Here is a 16,604-nt window from a genome sequence, read left to right as displayed (position 1 = left end):
TATGACTATTTAACACTTTTTTCAAAATACTATACTATGACTTTTTTCTTACTGTTTTTGAAGTACTATACTTTTTTGACATACTATACTTTTCTACATAATTTTTTCGACATACTATACTATGACTTTTTCCTGCATTTATACTTCACCTTTTTTTAAACTTTTTTCAACATACTATACTTTATCACTTTTAGAGATGCCATACTATGAATTTTTGACATAGTATACTATAACTTTTTTAGACATACCATACCATGACATTTTTATCACTTTTTTCGACATATGACTTTTCAACTTACTATGACTTTTTCAGTTTTTTTAAATACTATACTATGATTTTGAGCATTTTAGGACTTTATGCCTTTTTGACATACTATGACTTTTTCAACATACTATAAATGTTTTGACATACTATACTAGTACTTTTATCACTTTTCTCGACTTACTATACTATGACTTTTTAGACATACTATGATTTTTGTATGCCTTTTTGACATTCTATCCTATGACTATGACTTTTTCCAACATACTAAACTATGGCTTTATAGCTTTTTCCAACATACTAAACTATGGCTTTATAGCTTTTTCCAACATACTAAACTATGACTTTATAGCTTTTTCCAACATACTAAACTATGGCTTTATAGCTTTTTCCAACATACTAAACATATGGCTTTATAGCTTTTTCCAACTACTAAAAACTATGGCTTTATAGCTTTTTCCAACATACTAAACTAACTAATGGCTTTATAGCTTTTTCCAACATACTAAACTATGGCTTTATATAGCTTTTTCAAACATACAAAAACTATGGCTTTATAACTTTTCTAAACTTTTTTAACTTTTCCAACATACTAAACTATGACTTTATAGCTTTTTTTTTCTTTTTTTTTTTTTTTTTCCAACATAACGAACTATGGCTTTATTTTTTAATACTTTTCCACAACATACTAAAACTATGACTTACTATACAATGACTTTTTTGGCATACTATACCATTATTTTTTCTACATAATTATTTTTTACATACTACACTAGGACTTTTTCTGCAAACTATAATATGACTTTACTTTTTTCGACATACTATACTAGGACTTTTTAGACATACTATACTATTGATTTTTTAACTTACTATACTATGACTTTTTCTACATACTACACTATGAGTTTTTCATGACTTTTTGACATACCATGCTATGACTTATTTGAAATACTATGATTTTTATGACCTTTTTCAACCTACTATAAATGTTTTGACATACTATACTAGTATAAATTGTATCACTTTTCTCGACTTGCTATACAACGACTTTTTCATTTTTGTCTGACTTTTTGACATACTATGACTTTTTCAACATACTATACTATGACTTTATAACTTTTTCCGACATACTCTACAATGATTTTTTGGACCACTTTTCTCGACTTACTATACAGTGACTTTTTTGGCATACTATATTATGACTTTTTCTACATAATTTTTTAGACATACTATACTATGACTAACTTTTTTGACATACTATACTATTTACTTTATAACTTTTTTGAAATATTATACTATGTTTTTTTATCACTTTTTTCACATACTGTACTAAGACTTTTATATCAGTTTTTTGAAATACTATACTATGACTTTTTATAACTTTATTAGACATACCATACTATGACATTTTTATCACTTTTTTCGACATACTGTACCATGACTTTTCAACATACTATGACTTTTTCATCAGTTTTTTGAAATACTATTCTATGATTTTTATGACTTTTTCAACAGACTATTTTATGACTTTATGCCTTTTTGACATACTATGACTTTTTCAACATACTATAAATGTTTTGACATACTATACTAGTACTTTTATCACTTTTCTCAACATACTATGACTTTTTAGACATGATTTTTGTATGACTTTTGACATTCTATCCTATGACTGACTTTAACATACTATGCTGTGACTTTATAACTTTTTATAGCTTTTTCCAACATAATATACTAGAATATTCTTTTTTTTTTTTTAAATCACTTTTCTCGACGTACTATACAATGATTTTTTTTTTTTTTAATCACTTTTCTCGACTTACTATACAATGATTTTTTTTTTTTTTAAATCACGTTTATCGCTTACTAATACATACTTTTTTTTGGCATACTATACCATTATTTTTTCTACATAATTATTTTGACATACTATACTATGACTTTTTCTGCATACTATAATATGACTTTTTACTTTTTTCAACATACTATACTTTTTTTAATCACTTTTTAGACATACTATACTACTGATTTTTTTTACATAGTATACTATGACTTTTTTATAACTTTTTGGACATACTTTTTTAACTTACTATACAATGACTTTACGGTGACTTTCTTGGCATTCTATGACTTTTTCTACATAATGTTTTCAACATACTATACTATATTATGACTTTTTACTTTTTTTGACATACTATACTTTATCACTTTTTGACTTACTGATCAAATGACTTTTTAGCACTTTTTTCAACATATTGTACTATGAATGTTTGTACATTCTATACTATGACTTTTTTCGACATACTGTACTATGACTTGATCTACATGCTTAACTACATTTTTCTGACAAATTATATACTAGATATGTTTCACAAACTGGTTCTCTGGTGTCACGGTAGTGCCGTGGTTTTGACATTTTTGACATACCACACTATGATATTTTCAATCGCTTTTTTCTACATACTATGACTTTTTAATCACTTTCAACATACCATACTATGACTTCTTTTATGACTTTTTCAACTTACTATACTATGATTTTTTTGACATACTATACTATGACTATCACGTTTTTCAATATACTATAACTTTAGACGACATACTGTGACTTTTCTGCATACTATACTACGACTTTTTTATCACTATTTTCTACATGCTATACTATGACTTTATATCACTTTTATCCACATACCATGACTTCTTTCATGACTTTTTTGACGTACTCTACTATGATTTCTTTCGACAAATTATATACTATAAATGTTTTGGCTGTTGGTCCTCTGGGGTCACGGTAGTGCAGTGGTCAACTTTGCTGCCATAAGTTCCAAAATGTAGAAAGAGTCTTTGGCTGCCAGTTCAATACCAGGTCTTCATTTAACCTGATTTTTTTCGACGTACTATAGTATGACTTTTTAATCACTTTTCACATACTATACTATGACTTATCACTTTATTCAATATACTATGACTTTTTTTATACCTTTTTTAGACATACTATACTATGACTTTTTATCTTTTTTTGAACATACTGTACTACAACTTTTTCTACATTCTACACTATGACTTTTTTGATAAATTATATATTAGAAATGTTTTAGAAACTGGTTCTTTGAGGTCACGGTAGTGCAGTGGTCAAACTTGTGGTTATTCTGACAGTGTAGAAACAGATTCTCTGGCTGCTAGTTCAAACCCTTGTTCTCACTGAACATTTGAGTTTGTAAGTTCTTCCAGATTTTCTTTGACATACCAAGACTTTCATTACTGTTTTCAACATACTATGACTTTTTTTAATCACTTTTTGACATACTATACTATAACTTTTTTCAACATACTATACTATGACTTTTATCCCTTTTTTCCACATACTATATACTGTGATTGTTGTTCTCACTGTTTTTGACATACTATGACTTATTCTACATACTATACTATGAATTGACTTTTCTTGACATACTATGTTTTGTTTTTTTACTTTTTCAACATACTGTACAATACATTTTTATCACTTTTATCCACATACCATAGTATGACTTATTTTATGACTTTTTTTTACTTACTATGCTATGACATTTTTCTGATAAATTATCTACTATAAATGTTTTGACAATTAGTTCTCTGTGGTCATGGTAGTGCAGTGGTCAGCTTTGCTGCCATTAGTTCCAAAATATAGAAACAAGTCTTTTGCGGCCGGTTCAATACCAGGTCTTTGTTAAACCTTTTTGTGTAGCGTTTGCCAGTTCTTCCAGATTTTTCAACATACTATACTATGACTTTTTCCACATGCTGTACTATTACTTTAAGACTTTTTTCACATTCTAAACTATGACTTTTTTAGCACTTTTTTTTCAACATACTGTACAATAAATGTTTTGACATACTATACCATGGCTTCATGCCTTTTTTCGACATACTATACTATGACATTATTATCACTTTTTTTGACATACTGTACTATGACTTGATCTACATGCTAAACTACATTTTTCTGACTAATTATATACTAGAAACGTTTCGGAAACTGGTTCTCTAGTGTCACGGTAGTGCCGTGGTTTTGACTTTTTCGACATACCATACTATGATATTTTTATCACTTTTTTCTGTATACTAATGACTTTTTATCACTTTCAACATACCATACTATGACTTTTTTGACATACTATGCTATGATTTTTTTGACATACTATACTATGACTTTATCACTTTTTTCGACATACAATAACTTTAGACGACATATGACTTTTTGACATATTATACTATGACTTTTTCACCACTTTTTTTGACATACCATGACTTCTTTCATGACTTTTTTGACTTACTATACTATGATTTTTTTTGAGAAATTATATACTATAAATGTTTTGGCTGTTGGTCCTCTGGGGTCACGGTAGTGCAGTGGTCAACTTTGCTGCCATAAGTTCCAAAATGTAGAAAGAGTCTTTGGCTGCCAGTTCAATACCAGGTCTTCATTTAACCTGATTTTTTCCGACGTACTATAGTATGACTTTTTAATCACTTTTCACATACTATACTATGACTTATCACTTTATTCAACATACTATAAATGTTTTGACAAACTATGACTTCTTCATGACTTTTATCTACATACTATACTATGACTTTTTCGGCATACTATACTGACGTTTTTCAACATACTATACTATGACATTTTTATCACTTTTTCAAAATACTGTACTATGACATTTTGCCAAACTATATAAATGTTTTGGGATCTGGCTCTCTGGTGTCACGGTAGTGCTGTGGTCAACCTTGTGGTTATCTCCAAAATGTAGAAACTGAGTCTGTGGCTGCTGGTTCAAGCCCAAGTCCTCAATAAACGTTCTTGTGTGGAGTTTGCAAGTTCTTTCACATTTTCAACATACTATACTATGACTTTCATTACTTTTGTCGACATCCTATGACATTTGTATCACTTTTTTCTAGATATTATACTATGGCTTTTTCCATATAATTTTTTCGACATACTACACTGACTTCTTTTATGACTTTTTTTGGCTTGCTATACTGTGATTTGTTTTTGACATACTTTAGTATGACATTTTTATCACTTTTGTCGACATAATATACTATGACTTTTCTAGATACTATACTATGACTTTTTTTCGACATACTATACTATGACTTTTTCTAGATACTATACTATCACTTTTTTGACATACTATACTATGATTTTTTTCTGCATACTATATTATGATTGTTTTTATCACTTTTTCAACATATTATACTATGACTTTTTCTGCATACTATACTATGGCTTTTTTCACATTTATTGACATACCATACTATGACTTCTTTTATGACTCACTATACTAGGATTTTTTTCGACATACTATACGATGACATTTTTTTGAAAAATGATCTACTATAAATGTTTTGGCAATTAGTTCTCTGGTGTCACGGTAGTGCAGTGGTCAACCTTGTGGTTATCTCCCAAGTGTAGAAACAGAGTCTGTGGCTGCTGGTTCATTAACATTTGAGTTTGCAAGTTCTTCCAGATTTTCTTCGACTTACTATACTATGACTTTTTCAACATAGTATACAATGATTTTTTTGACTTTTGACATTCTATACTATGACTTTATCACTTTTTTTCTACATACTATGACTTTATCACTTTTATCCTCATACCATACTAGGACTTCTTGTATGACTTTTTTGACTAACTCTGCCATGATTTTTTCAACATACTATACTATGACTTTTGACATACTATAACATTTTTATCACTTTTTCGACATACTATGCTGTGATTATTTTTATCACTTTGAAACTATGACTTTTTTTCGACATACTATGACTTTTCGACATACTATGACTTTTTCTGCATACTATTACTTTTTTCGACATACTATACTATGACTTTTTAAATCACTTTTTTCAACATACTATATTGTAATGGTTTTTTATCACTTTTTTCAACAAACTATGACTTTTGACTTTCAACATACTATACCATGACTTTTATGACATACTATGACATTTTTAGCACTTTTTTGACATACTATACTGTGACTGTTTTTCACTTTTTGACACACTATACTATGACTTTTACTACATATTTTTTGACATGCTATGCTATGACTTTCTGCATACTATAATGACTGACTTTAATTTGACAAACTACACTATGACTTTATCAATTTTATCGACATACCATACTATGGCTTCTTTTATGACTTTTCCAACATACTATACATTGACATTTTTTTGACAGAAATTATATACTATAAATGTATTGGCTATAAATCCTCTGGGGTCACAGTAGTGCAATGGTCAACTTTGTTACCACAAATTCCAAAATGTAGAAACAGAGTCTTTGGCTGCCAGTTCAATACCAGGTCCTCATTAAACCTTTTTGAGTTTGCCAGTTCTTCCAGATTTTCTTCCGACATACTATACTCTGACTTTTTTAATAACTTTTTTGGACATACTTTTTTTATGACTTATTTCAACTTACTAAACTATGACTTTTTCTACATACTACACTGAGTTTTTCATGACTTTTTCACATACCATACTATGACTTTTTTTTATCAGTTTTTTGAAATACTATGATTTTTATGACTTTTTTCAACATATTATAAAATGTTTTGACATACTATACTAGTTCTTTTTTTATCACTTTTCTCAACTTACTATACTACTTTTTCAACATACTATACTATGACTTTCTAACTTTGTACGACACACTATACAGTGACTTTCTTGGCATAATATACTATGACTTTTTCTATGTAATTTCTTTGACATACTGTACTATTACTTTTTCCTGCGTATTATACTATACCTTTTTTAAAAACTTTTTTTAGACATACTATACTTTTTCAATAACTTTTTAGACATGCTATACTATGAATTTTTTGACATAGTATACTATGACTTTTTTATCACTTTTTTCAACATACAGTACTATGATCTTTATCAACATACTATAAATGTTTTGACATACTATACTAGCACTTTTATCACTTTTCTCGACATACTATGACTTTTTAGACATACTATGATTTTTGTATGACTTTTTGACATTCTATCCTATGACTTTTTCAACATACTATACTATGACTTTATAACTTTTACCAACATACTATACTATAATTTATTTATTTATTATACACTATAATTATTTTGGAAACTGGTTCTCTGGTGTCTTGGTAGTGCAGTGGTCAACCTTGTGCCATTAGCTCCAAACTATGACTTTTTCACTTTTTTCGACATACTATAATACTATGACTTCTTCCACTTGTATCATTATATAATACTATGACTATTTTCAACATACTATGTTTTTCAAAATACTTTTTTCTTTTTTTGACATACTATACTATACTATGATTGTTTTTCCACATACTATACTTTGACTTTTCTTCAACAAACTATTTTTTGACATGCTATACTATGACTACTACTACTACTACTTGATCCTCTATTCTTTTGTGACATTTTTTCAACATACTATGCCATAACTTTAGTGTGTGTTATACAATGATTTGTTTTTTTTTTTTTACATAGACTATACTATGAACTTTTTCCAACCTACTAAACTAGGACTTTTTCCACTGTTTGACATAGTATACTATGCATTTATTTCGACATACATTGACTTTTCTGTGCCATAGGCCTACTATGACCTTTCTTCAATATACTGTAGCCTATTATGACATTTTTCAACATACAGGCTACTATGAATTTTGATGACTTTGTATGGGATACTAGATGACTTTTCATGACATACTGACTTCATTATTTTTTTTAATACAAACTGACTTAAAAAAAATAAAAAGTGGCATAATATACTATTGATAGTGGCCTCGTTTTGTCTTACACGACAAGCCTGTGACAGTTTTTTTGTTCCCCCCAGTGTGATAACGCCCCATTTTCTATGCATTTGCCTGAGACATAAGCCTGCTGTTTTAAATTTATTTTTAATAGTTTTTAATGTCACTGGGAAAACCTAATGCTATTATTTTGTCACTAACACTCCTGTAGGGAACGTAGGGCTCGGACGGCCCAACCGTGGGACTCTCCAGAGATGAGTGGTAATGGCGAATGGGCCCTACCTGTCGCTTCGCTACCCCGGCCGGCACTGCTCAGATACCCGTCACTCGGTTAGCTTGATCCCTGTGGCCTCTGGTCCGAGTCCGACATTTATTTTAGTTTCTTCGTAAATATTTTAAAGACGATAGCTTTGGCAAAACACAACTTAATGTGGGGAAAGGGTAAGCTATCCCGTCGATCTTGCGTGCGGTCCCGCACCTGGTCTCGATAGTCCATCTTAATCACTCCACCACGCCCACTCTGGCAAACTAGCCGTGGCTTTTTGAAAACCTACCTCGCCCAACAGCCACGCGGAACAGCCTTATGATATAGTGTGACGTGATACTGATTAGAACGTATCAAAATGACGATGATAGTTTTTTTTTTATAGCAGGCCAACTGAGTTCTAGCTCTTCTTGGTTCCTGAGAGAAACGTCACTGCATTTTTCAGGAGGGCGACAGGGGCATCCCGGTGTGTTGTGTCACGCACTGAAACACCTTTGGACCACCCAATAAGTATCATGAATCTTCGCAATTGTGATAACTTAAGTGGGAATCACACCCATAACTATTGCTGTGCTCATGTGAAAGAGGATGAGGATGATTGAATGTTCTCACCACTGTGTGGCGCTCCTGGCTAACATTCTTTTCTCTGTGAAGAAATACCACACAGAGGTTCCTGGTATTATACATGATAAAAAATAAACACATGCTGCCAATTTTGAGTGCTTCGTAATAATTAAAGCAGGGACACGCGACAGTCACTAAAACCCGCATCATCTACTAACTGTACTTCTTCTGTGTACTAATTCCTACATTACCCCCAATGCATGTTTTGACAGAAATGTAGTAGGCTATGCACTCTCAAATTACATGACAAATTAAAAAATTAAGAAAAAAAACAAGATAAATTAGATGCCTTTTATCGTATTGTGTGTATATATACTCAGTTTCACACCATCAAACAAAGAAAACACAAACTAAATAATTAAGAACATTATTTATTCAACAGTGGATTTTCAGTAATAAATACATGTACAGATTATTAATTTCACAATAAAATTGAGGGAAAGTTTTTTTTTTTTTTTATATATATAAATGTCCAAATGGAGGATTGATATTGCCATGATGGCTAAACAGCATTGACCAGACAGAGACAGTATAGACCATTTTGTTTCTATGGTCTAGACAGATGAAGGTACACCGAGAGGCAGACAGGTCAGACAGACAGACAATTACCACAAGTACAAAGTATTGCGTTTTCCACTATTTGTATTTCTTTTTTTTTTTTCTCTCTCTCTTACTCTCTCTGTCTCTCTCTCTACACGGACAAAAGGTCTTTATGCAGTCTAGTCAGTCCATCATCACCATGATGTGCAAATCAATCATACATTATAAATACAGTATTGCATCACTTCAAAGTGCTACAGAGATAGGTTGCGAGAATCTTAAAAAACATTAAAAAGGTTGTTGTTGTTGTTTTTAACCCCTGTGTGTGTGTGTGTGTGTGTGTGTGTGTCATGCGTACATCAGGACCCGGGTATAGAAGCAACCATGGTTAGACTTTGTGCCTTTGGATGTCTAGCACAGAGTGTAAAGCTTAGACTGGTCAAAAGCAGAAGCAATACAAACACTGTCTCAAAATTGTGACATTATGAAAATTTGACATGATGTTTGGGTGTAAAGCCCTAGATAGTCACTGCTATTATTACTTATTGAGTGAGAGATTGTAAGTACGGTATTGCTGTGGACAACCTTTAAAAACGGACAATCAACTGAATTATAAGGACAACTTCCTGTTATTGAATTACGGTCTCAAAGCCCAAGGCTTTCTCCTCTTTTATCTCCATCACTCATTTTTTTCCCAGTACGTATTTAAAAAGTAAAATCTATAAGTAATTGTTTTCTTATTTATCTAAAATTTGCTCATATTAAGGTTTTCAAAAACAATGCAAATGTTTGCCTAATTCTCATAATTCTACTTTCCATGATTTCGGTAGATTGTCTGGGAAATCCATTCACACGCTGCTTTATATTTTGTGTTATTTGTTGTGTCCATCTGAGAGTGTGAGAAATGGAGAGAAGCTTGTGGAATAAGAGTCTGTACTGATGAAATGCTGGGAATATTATTCAGCAATAGGCTTTCTAGAAGCAAGCTTAAATCCACAGGATACCTTTATAAACAAGGCACAAAAATCTTGAAGGACCATTCGCTGGTGATGCACATGTTAACCCTTTAACAAAAAAAATTCAATTTTCCAAATCCTTCTATTAGAGCCATGGATTTTAGTTAATTTGCTATTAAATTAAATCTGCAGAAAAGAACTGAAACAGATGCCTTAAAAAAGGTATGCATGTTTTGGAAAATGGTGACAAGTAAAGAATAAAATGACTTATAATGGGTTAAAACATACAAAACCACTAGAATGGTCCTTTAAGTGATCTTCCAGAGCCACTGTGCTCCAAATTTTGCTCTCTGATCTAAAAGGAAAGTTATGCTTGACCTTTAAAAAAAAACATTTTTGGCGACGTCATTCTTTGACAGCTGTTTCTTGCAGCCCGTTTTTCCAAAACAACCGTTTGTCTGATTTAGCAGAATGGGGTTCCTACAGTGTGTATTAGGGGCCTGTAGTGGGGTTTCCCAGTCCATTTTTAAGGGGCTTGGCCTTTATTTGGCATCTTATTTTATTCATTTAGCCTGTTCAGTGAGGAGATAAGGAGCAGAGGAGAGAGGGCGGACGGGATGAAGATAAGAGGCAGAGATGAGAGGAGGAAGAGGAGGAGGGAAGGAATATAAAAGGATGAAAGGGAGATGAGAGGAGAGGAAGGTGTGGGGGGGAGACACAGAGAGGAAGAGGACGTATGAAAGACAGGAAGCCCCGGTCAGAGCACCTGTCACAGAAGAGGCTCCTGCTTTCTATCACTGTCTCCTCCCCTCTTTTTTCCATCCATCTCTTTTGTCTGGCAACAGGAGGGACACGCAAAAGGGGAAAGAGCGGGTGCTTAAAATTCCTCCTTCCTTCCTGTGTCCATCTCCTGTCCTAAAGACCTGTTGTCTCCATAGCAACAGACCCTGACTTCATACTGAGCTTATTCAGTTGGTAGTCATGAATGTGTGTGTGTGTGTGTGTGTGTGTGTGTGTGTGTGTGTGGGTGGGTGGGTGTGTGCGGCAGAGAAAGAGAGAGAGAGAGAGAGAGAGAGAGAGAGAGAGAGAGAGAGAGTTTGCTGCTGCTCATGCCTCTCGGTGCCAATGTTTGTGTGTCAGTGTGCCCTTGTGCCTGTTGTTGTTTTTGTTTCTCAAGTAGGACGGTTTATCTCCAGAAAACGTCAGTCCAACACTCCATCCAAACTTCAAACTGAAACAAGTTTTGAAAGCCAGTTAATTTTTGGTCAATCGGAAAAAAACGTCTTGTGTCAAAAATATTGAAGGAGCGTTGGCTTTTTTTTTTTTCTTTCTTCAGTCTATGAGTTTTCACTCAGGCACCATGACGTTTCGCACCTCCCCGCCTTCTGGAAGCATGTGTACATACTGTCACTGACAGCTCCTCCAGCCAATGGCAGCCCAGTCTTTTTCTGAGTTGGTTACCTTGGGCAAGGCTGTGTTTGGCCATCCATCAGCAGCCGGGGGAGGCCGCGAGCGGGCTGTGGTGCAGGTAGGCGGGGTTCACCACAGAAACTGGGAAGTTGAAAATGAACGGAGAGGTGGGCGTGGCCGTCGCCGACGTGGTTGTCGTCGTGGACGACTTGGGCCCGAGCAGCGGGCTCGCTATGGAGGCCGCTTCGGCAGCCCACGAGGTGGCGAGGAGCTGCGACTCAAACTGCAGCAGCTGGCCCATGAAGCTGAAATTGGGGGAGATGATGCTGCGACGCCGGCGCACAAACTCGAACGCTTCGTCCAGACGCACTCGCTTCCTCTTCATCAGGTAGGCCAGGCAGATGGTGGCGGAGCGAGAGATGCCCGCTTTGCAATGGACCAGCACTCGCCCACCGGAGTCCCGTACCGAATCTGAGGAGAGAGAGAGGGGTCAGAAGTTAGAGGTATCCATAAATAATAACACTATTTAGTTTTTATTGGCTACTACAAATATCACTATTGGATAGATTGTCATGGATTTGGTCCAGCTATTCATGCTCACCAGAGGATGCCCTGATTATTTCCTCTAGCGCTACCAGCAGGTTAAAGTTTTCACTCATCCAGTAAAATATCTCAACATCTACTGAATGGTTTGTCACACGATTTTGTACATTCAGTCAGTCATGGTTTCCAGATAATGTACCCTAATGATGTGTGGTAATGACTTATCCTCTAACTCCATCTTCAAGTCAAATCTTTATCAGTATTTGTCTAATACTTTTGTTAATGACAAAACGCCTGCGAAACAAATTACATCAGTCTCAGCTGTACCTAGTGGTGATTAGCAAGTGTGTTAATTGCTATTTACGAGGGTGAACGTTTTAAACATCAGCATGTTGTCATGTTAGCATGTGTCGCTGAAATCACTGCTTCTGTGCCTAAGGCTAGCCTTGCAGAGCCGCTAGCACGGCTGTAGACTCTTTGACTTTTTTTTTGTTGGTTGCTATGGGAGGTTTTTTTTCCATGGTGGTTTGCCTTAAAGCTCAATTTCCATCATGTTAAATGACAATGTTTTCTCGTTTTTTTTCATCTCCAAGCAAAGAGCTCCAAGCATGTTTGTAGCAGTTCATTTGAAGGTGATTTTTTTTTTAAAAGGCCCAATTGGCACCAAATTTGCCAAATAGCACTGACACACCTCAAATGTTGATGACTAATGTCCAGCAGTTCCTCGTGCACGCAAAAAAACTAAATTAAATCTGGGTTGAACATCATGTTTAGCTTTTTCTTTATCCTTTTGAGAAAACAGTTTGTGCCCACTGAACAGACAAAGAAAGAAAAGAATTTTACATCATCCTTCTGTGCGGACGCCATGACCCTTAGCTGTCACCCGGAATGCAATTTCTTTTCTCACAGCCACCAAGTATTTTAAGCTTAACAGATGTACAGCCTTGCCTCAAGCTGTTTTCATGCCTTCCTCTCTCTCTGCAGTCAAACTAACCTCAAAGTGAGAAAAGCAGCAAATCACATTTAACTGAAACACGCAAGTGCAACATTTTTGAGTCATCAGCCTCTTTCACACTTCCTCCCCTGTCCTATTTATGTCTCTGCCTCTTTTCGTATCTTTAGACGCATGCTATTACTTTGAATAACCGGATATAAGTAATAGATTGATTAGAGCATTTACAGTAACTCAATTTCCCCAACAGCCCTCCGTTTCAATGATTAGTTAGAGAGTCACGTTAGGAAGCATGTGTGCGGCCTGCAGGAAATTAGAAGCGCAGAATATGAAGAGGATAATGGTGGGACTTTTTTTTTTTTTAAATTGTTTTTGCATGTCGATTCATTTAATCCTATCTTCCACCATTGCCTCTGTTTTTCAGTCCAACTTTTTGCTCTCTTTCGCACACAAACATAGATTTCAGTTCTGTTCACTCGGTAACAGTGGATGAGTCAGACTCTGGTCCCACAGCAGCTAACCATGACGCATACCAACACACACACACACACACACACACACACACACACACACACACACACACACACCCACACACACACACACACACACACACACACACACACACACACACACACACACACACACACACACACACACACACACACACACACACACACACACACACACACACACACACACACACACACACACACACACACACACACACACACACACACACACACACACACACACACACACCAACACCACACACACACACACACACACACACACACACACACACACACACGCACACGCACACGATGTGGATGTACAGCATGGATATGAAAAGCAAATCGCACACTTTCCTATATTACATACACAAACACAAAAGAGAAATTGTGCTCCATAGAAACGATGGATTGGAATATGTTCTCGTTCCAAATGCTTTGCTCTGTCTTTTCCTTGATTATATCACATTGTTTTGTTCTGAAACGAGCTAATTGGATTAGATTTTGGTGGGTATTTTGCTTTCTTTTTCTGCCTTGCTCTCTTAAATCTTCTGAAATGTGAGTGATAAAAGGGCTACTTGGAATTAATCATTTTTGACAGATCCCAGTGAATAAATGTTTGATTTGTTGTCATGTGCCTGCTCTATATGCACAGTGTGTCTGGTACATCTCTTATCTCTGAAAGCTCTTCTGGGGGGAAATTCTCAGCCGCTCGGAAAATGCAAGGAAGGAAATAACCCAGCAATGAGAGCGTAGCGCACAGAACAAATATATTAAATTGAATTTAGTTAAAGAAAGTATATGTCTAAGGCCTGCAATGATTAGTCATTTGACAGAAAATGTATCTCTTTTGATTATCAATAAATCTTTCAGCCAATTTTCAAACGAATGTCAAATATTTGATGATTTAAGCTTTTCCGATGTTATGAGTTTGCTGTTGTTCCTTGTCTTACATCATACTAAATTAAATAAATTTGGATTTTAGACTGTTGGTTGGACAAAACAAGACGTGCGATATCGTTACCTTGTGCTCGGGGAAATTGTGATTGTTATTATAATATAAATATAATTAAATTATAATAAATTATTAAATCGTGAAAGGATCTTATTCAATAATGAAAATTTAATTAATTGCAACCCTACATACTGTACATCTTGTAATTATTAATTTAAAAAAAAAAGGTCTTTGATGTGTTTTAGCAGACATCCAGTACTTGATAAACAAACGTAACTACTGCTTTAATATTCTAAAAACGAACCAAAGCACAAACCATGCCTGAAGGAAGCTCATTACAGTTTTGGTTTCCCACAATGGGAATACATTTGTTCTGCTAAGATCACACACGCGCACACGCGCACGCACACACACACACGCACACTGACCTATGAACTCAATAGCCTCCAGGAACCAGCAGCTGATGTCTTCTTTATGGTTGTCCTCCACGGGTATACATTTGTACTGGTACGCCCCCTCGAAGTGATTGGGACAGTCGGCAGACACGTTCAGCAAGGCGGAGATTCCTATGCCGTCCAAAACCTCTTTCTTTGAGGCGTGGAGGGCGCTGCCAAGGTAGAGGAACGGGAGGATCTCAACTGGGCCGCCCTGGACGAAAGACAGATGGAAGGATGATGATTAGTACTTTTATTTCATTAGAAATCAGCAATAAAAGGGATTTTTCTGTTCTGAGGCGGTTTGTTCATAAATCAGTCATTACATGAAGAAACATCCTCTGACCTAACCTGGAGAGCCATGTTGGACAGAAGTTACTTTAGTGGAGAAACAGCTTCTATGGTAATACAAAGAATTCACTGTCTCAGTGTGCAACAGAGGCCAGATGGCAGATGACTTGACAGTATAAGTGTGACCACGCTTAAATGTTTTGCTAAAGCACATTAGCCACGCCTTTGACGCCAAACAGGGGCAGCTTATTATCAGTGTAATTAATGCATGGTCATTTCATACGGGCTATGTAGCTTGTTAAGAGTAATTTTCTTGTATTGGAATGGAGGAAATAACTGAGTGTCTGATGAATTGACTAATGTTTACATGCTTACACCATACGATTCAGTGGAAATGTACTGTAAGCATGTTTTGGATGTATCGGTTAAGCACAACAGATCTATGCTGAGGATTTACCATTCTCTCATGCTTCAATAAGGACACCTTGTACTAGTTATTCTGAGAAAAATATGCTCCATGGCAACACTTCCTCAGAAAGTCAGTTCTACCTAATGCCATTTATAGCATAGCAAAGACGCGAAGGTCTGATAAAAGAAGTTGCTCATGGAGCATAGAAAAAGTGAATACGCGCATGTCTGGTTTTTAAAAATATTATATGTTGGCTATAACAAAAAAATGTCTATAGGCCAACATTTGAACATGGCTGTCACCCTTCATAATGAAAATCATAAAGCTTCCATGGTAAAAAAAAAAAAAATTAATTATATTTTATGATTAATGCAAATAGAGTATTCTAGTATGTACTACTGTACATAAAAAGGAAATGTATCTTGACATGTACCAATCTGATTTTGTATTTTGAAAATGTATTTGAAAGCATATTGCAGTGGAAGAGTAGAAGTGTTGTTTTCGCTTTCATTGGATCTCAGTGCCAGCTGGCGGTCTATACCGGTAGTGAGACTTATTGATGAGGACTCTGTCTGTTTATGTCACTGCCGCTGACGACCTCGGTACTGACACAGGAAATGATCAATACCGCTAAGAGATGTAATGTGGGGGGGGGGGG

At 34.9% G+C, this 16,604-nt stretch overlaps 1 protein-coding gene across 1 annotated transcript in view; it reads right to left on the bottom strand.

Annotated features, from left to right (window-relative positions):
• Nucleotides 1–11,775: 11,775 nt before the first annotated feature.
• The window catches only part of dusp4 (dual specificity phosphatase 4), a gene marked incomplete at its 5' end in the record, with an annotated part of 7,966 nt that continues 3,137 nt past the window's right edge, over nt 11,776–16,604 (bottom strand). The window contains 2 exon segments of the mRNA XM_032540275.1: nt 11,776–12,324; nt 15,241–15,460. Coding sequence (XP_032396166.1) covers nt 11,933–12,324; nt 15,241–15,460 — 612 coding nt within the window. The 3' untranslated portion in view covers nt 11,776–11,932.

The sequence above is a fragment of the Etheostoma spectabile genome, chromosome 16 (genome assembly GCF_008692095.1).
Source record: "Etheostoma spectabile isolate EspeVRDwgs_2016 chromosome 16, UIUC_Espe_1.0, whole genome shotgun sequence".
NCBI classification, from domain to species: Eukaryota; Metazoa; Chordata; class Actinopteri; order Perciformes; family Percidae; genus Etheostoma; species Etheostoma spectabile.
Note: the sequence above shows the minus strand (reverse complement) of the source record. Positions and strands in the feature narration are given on the sequence as shown.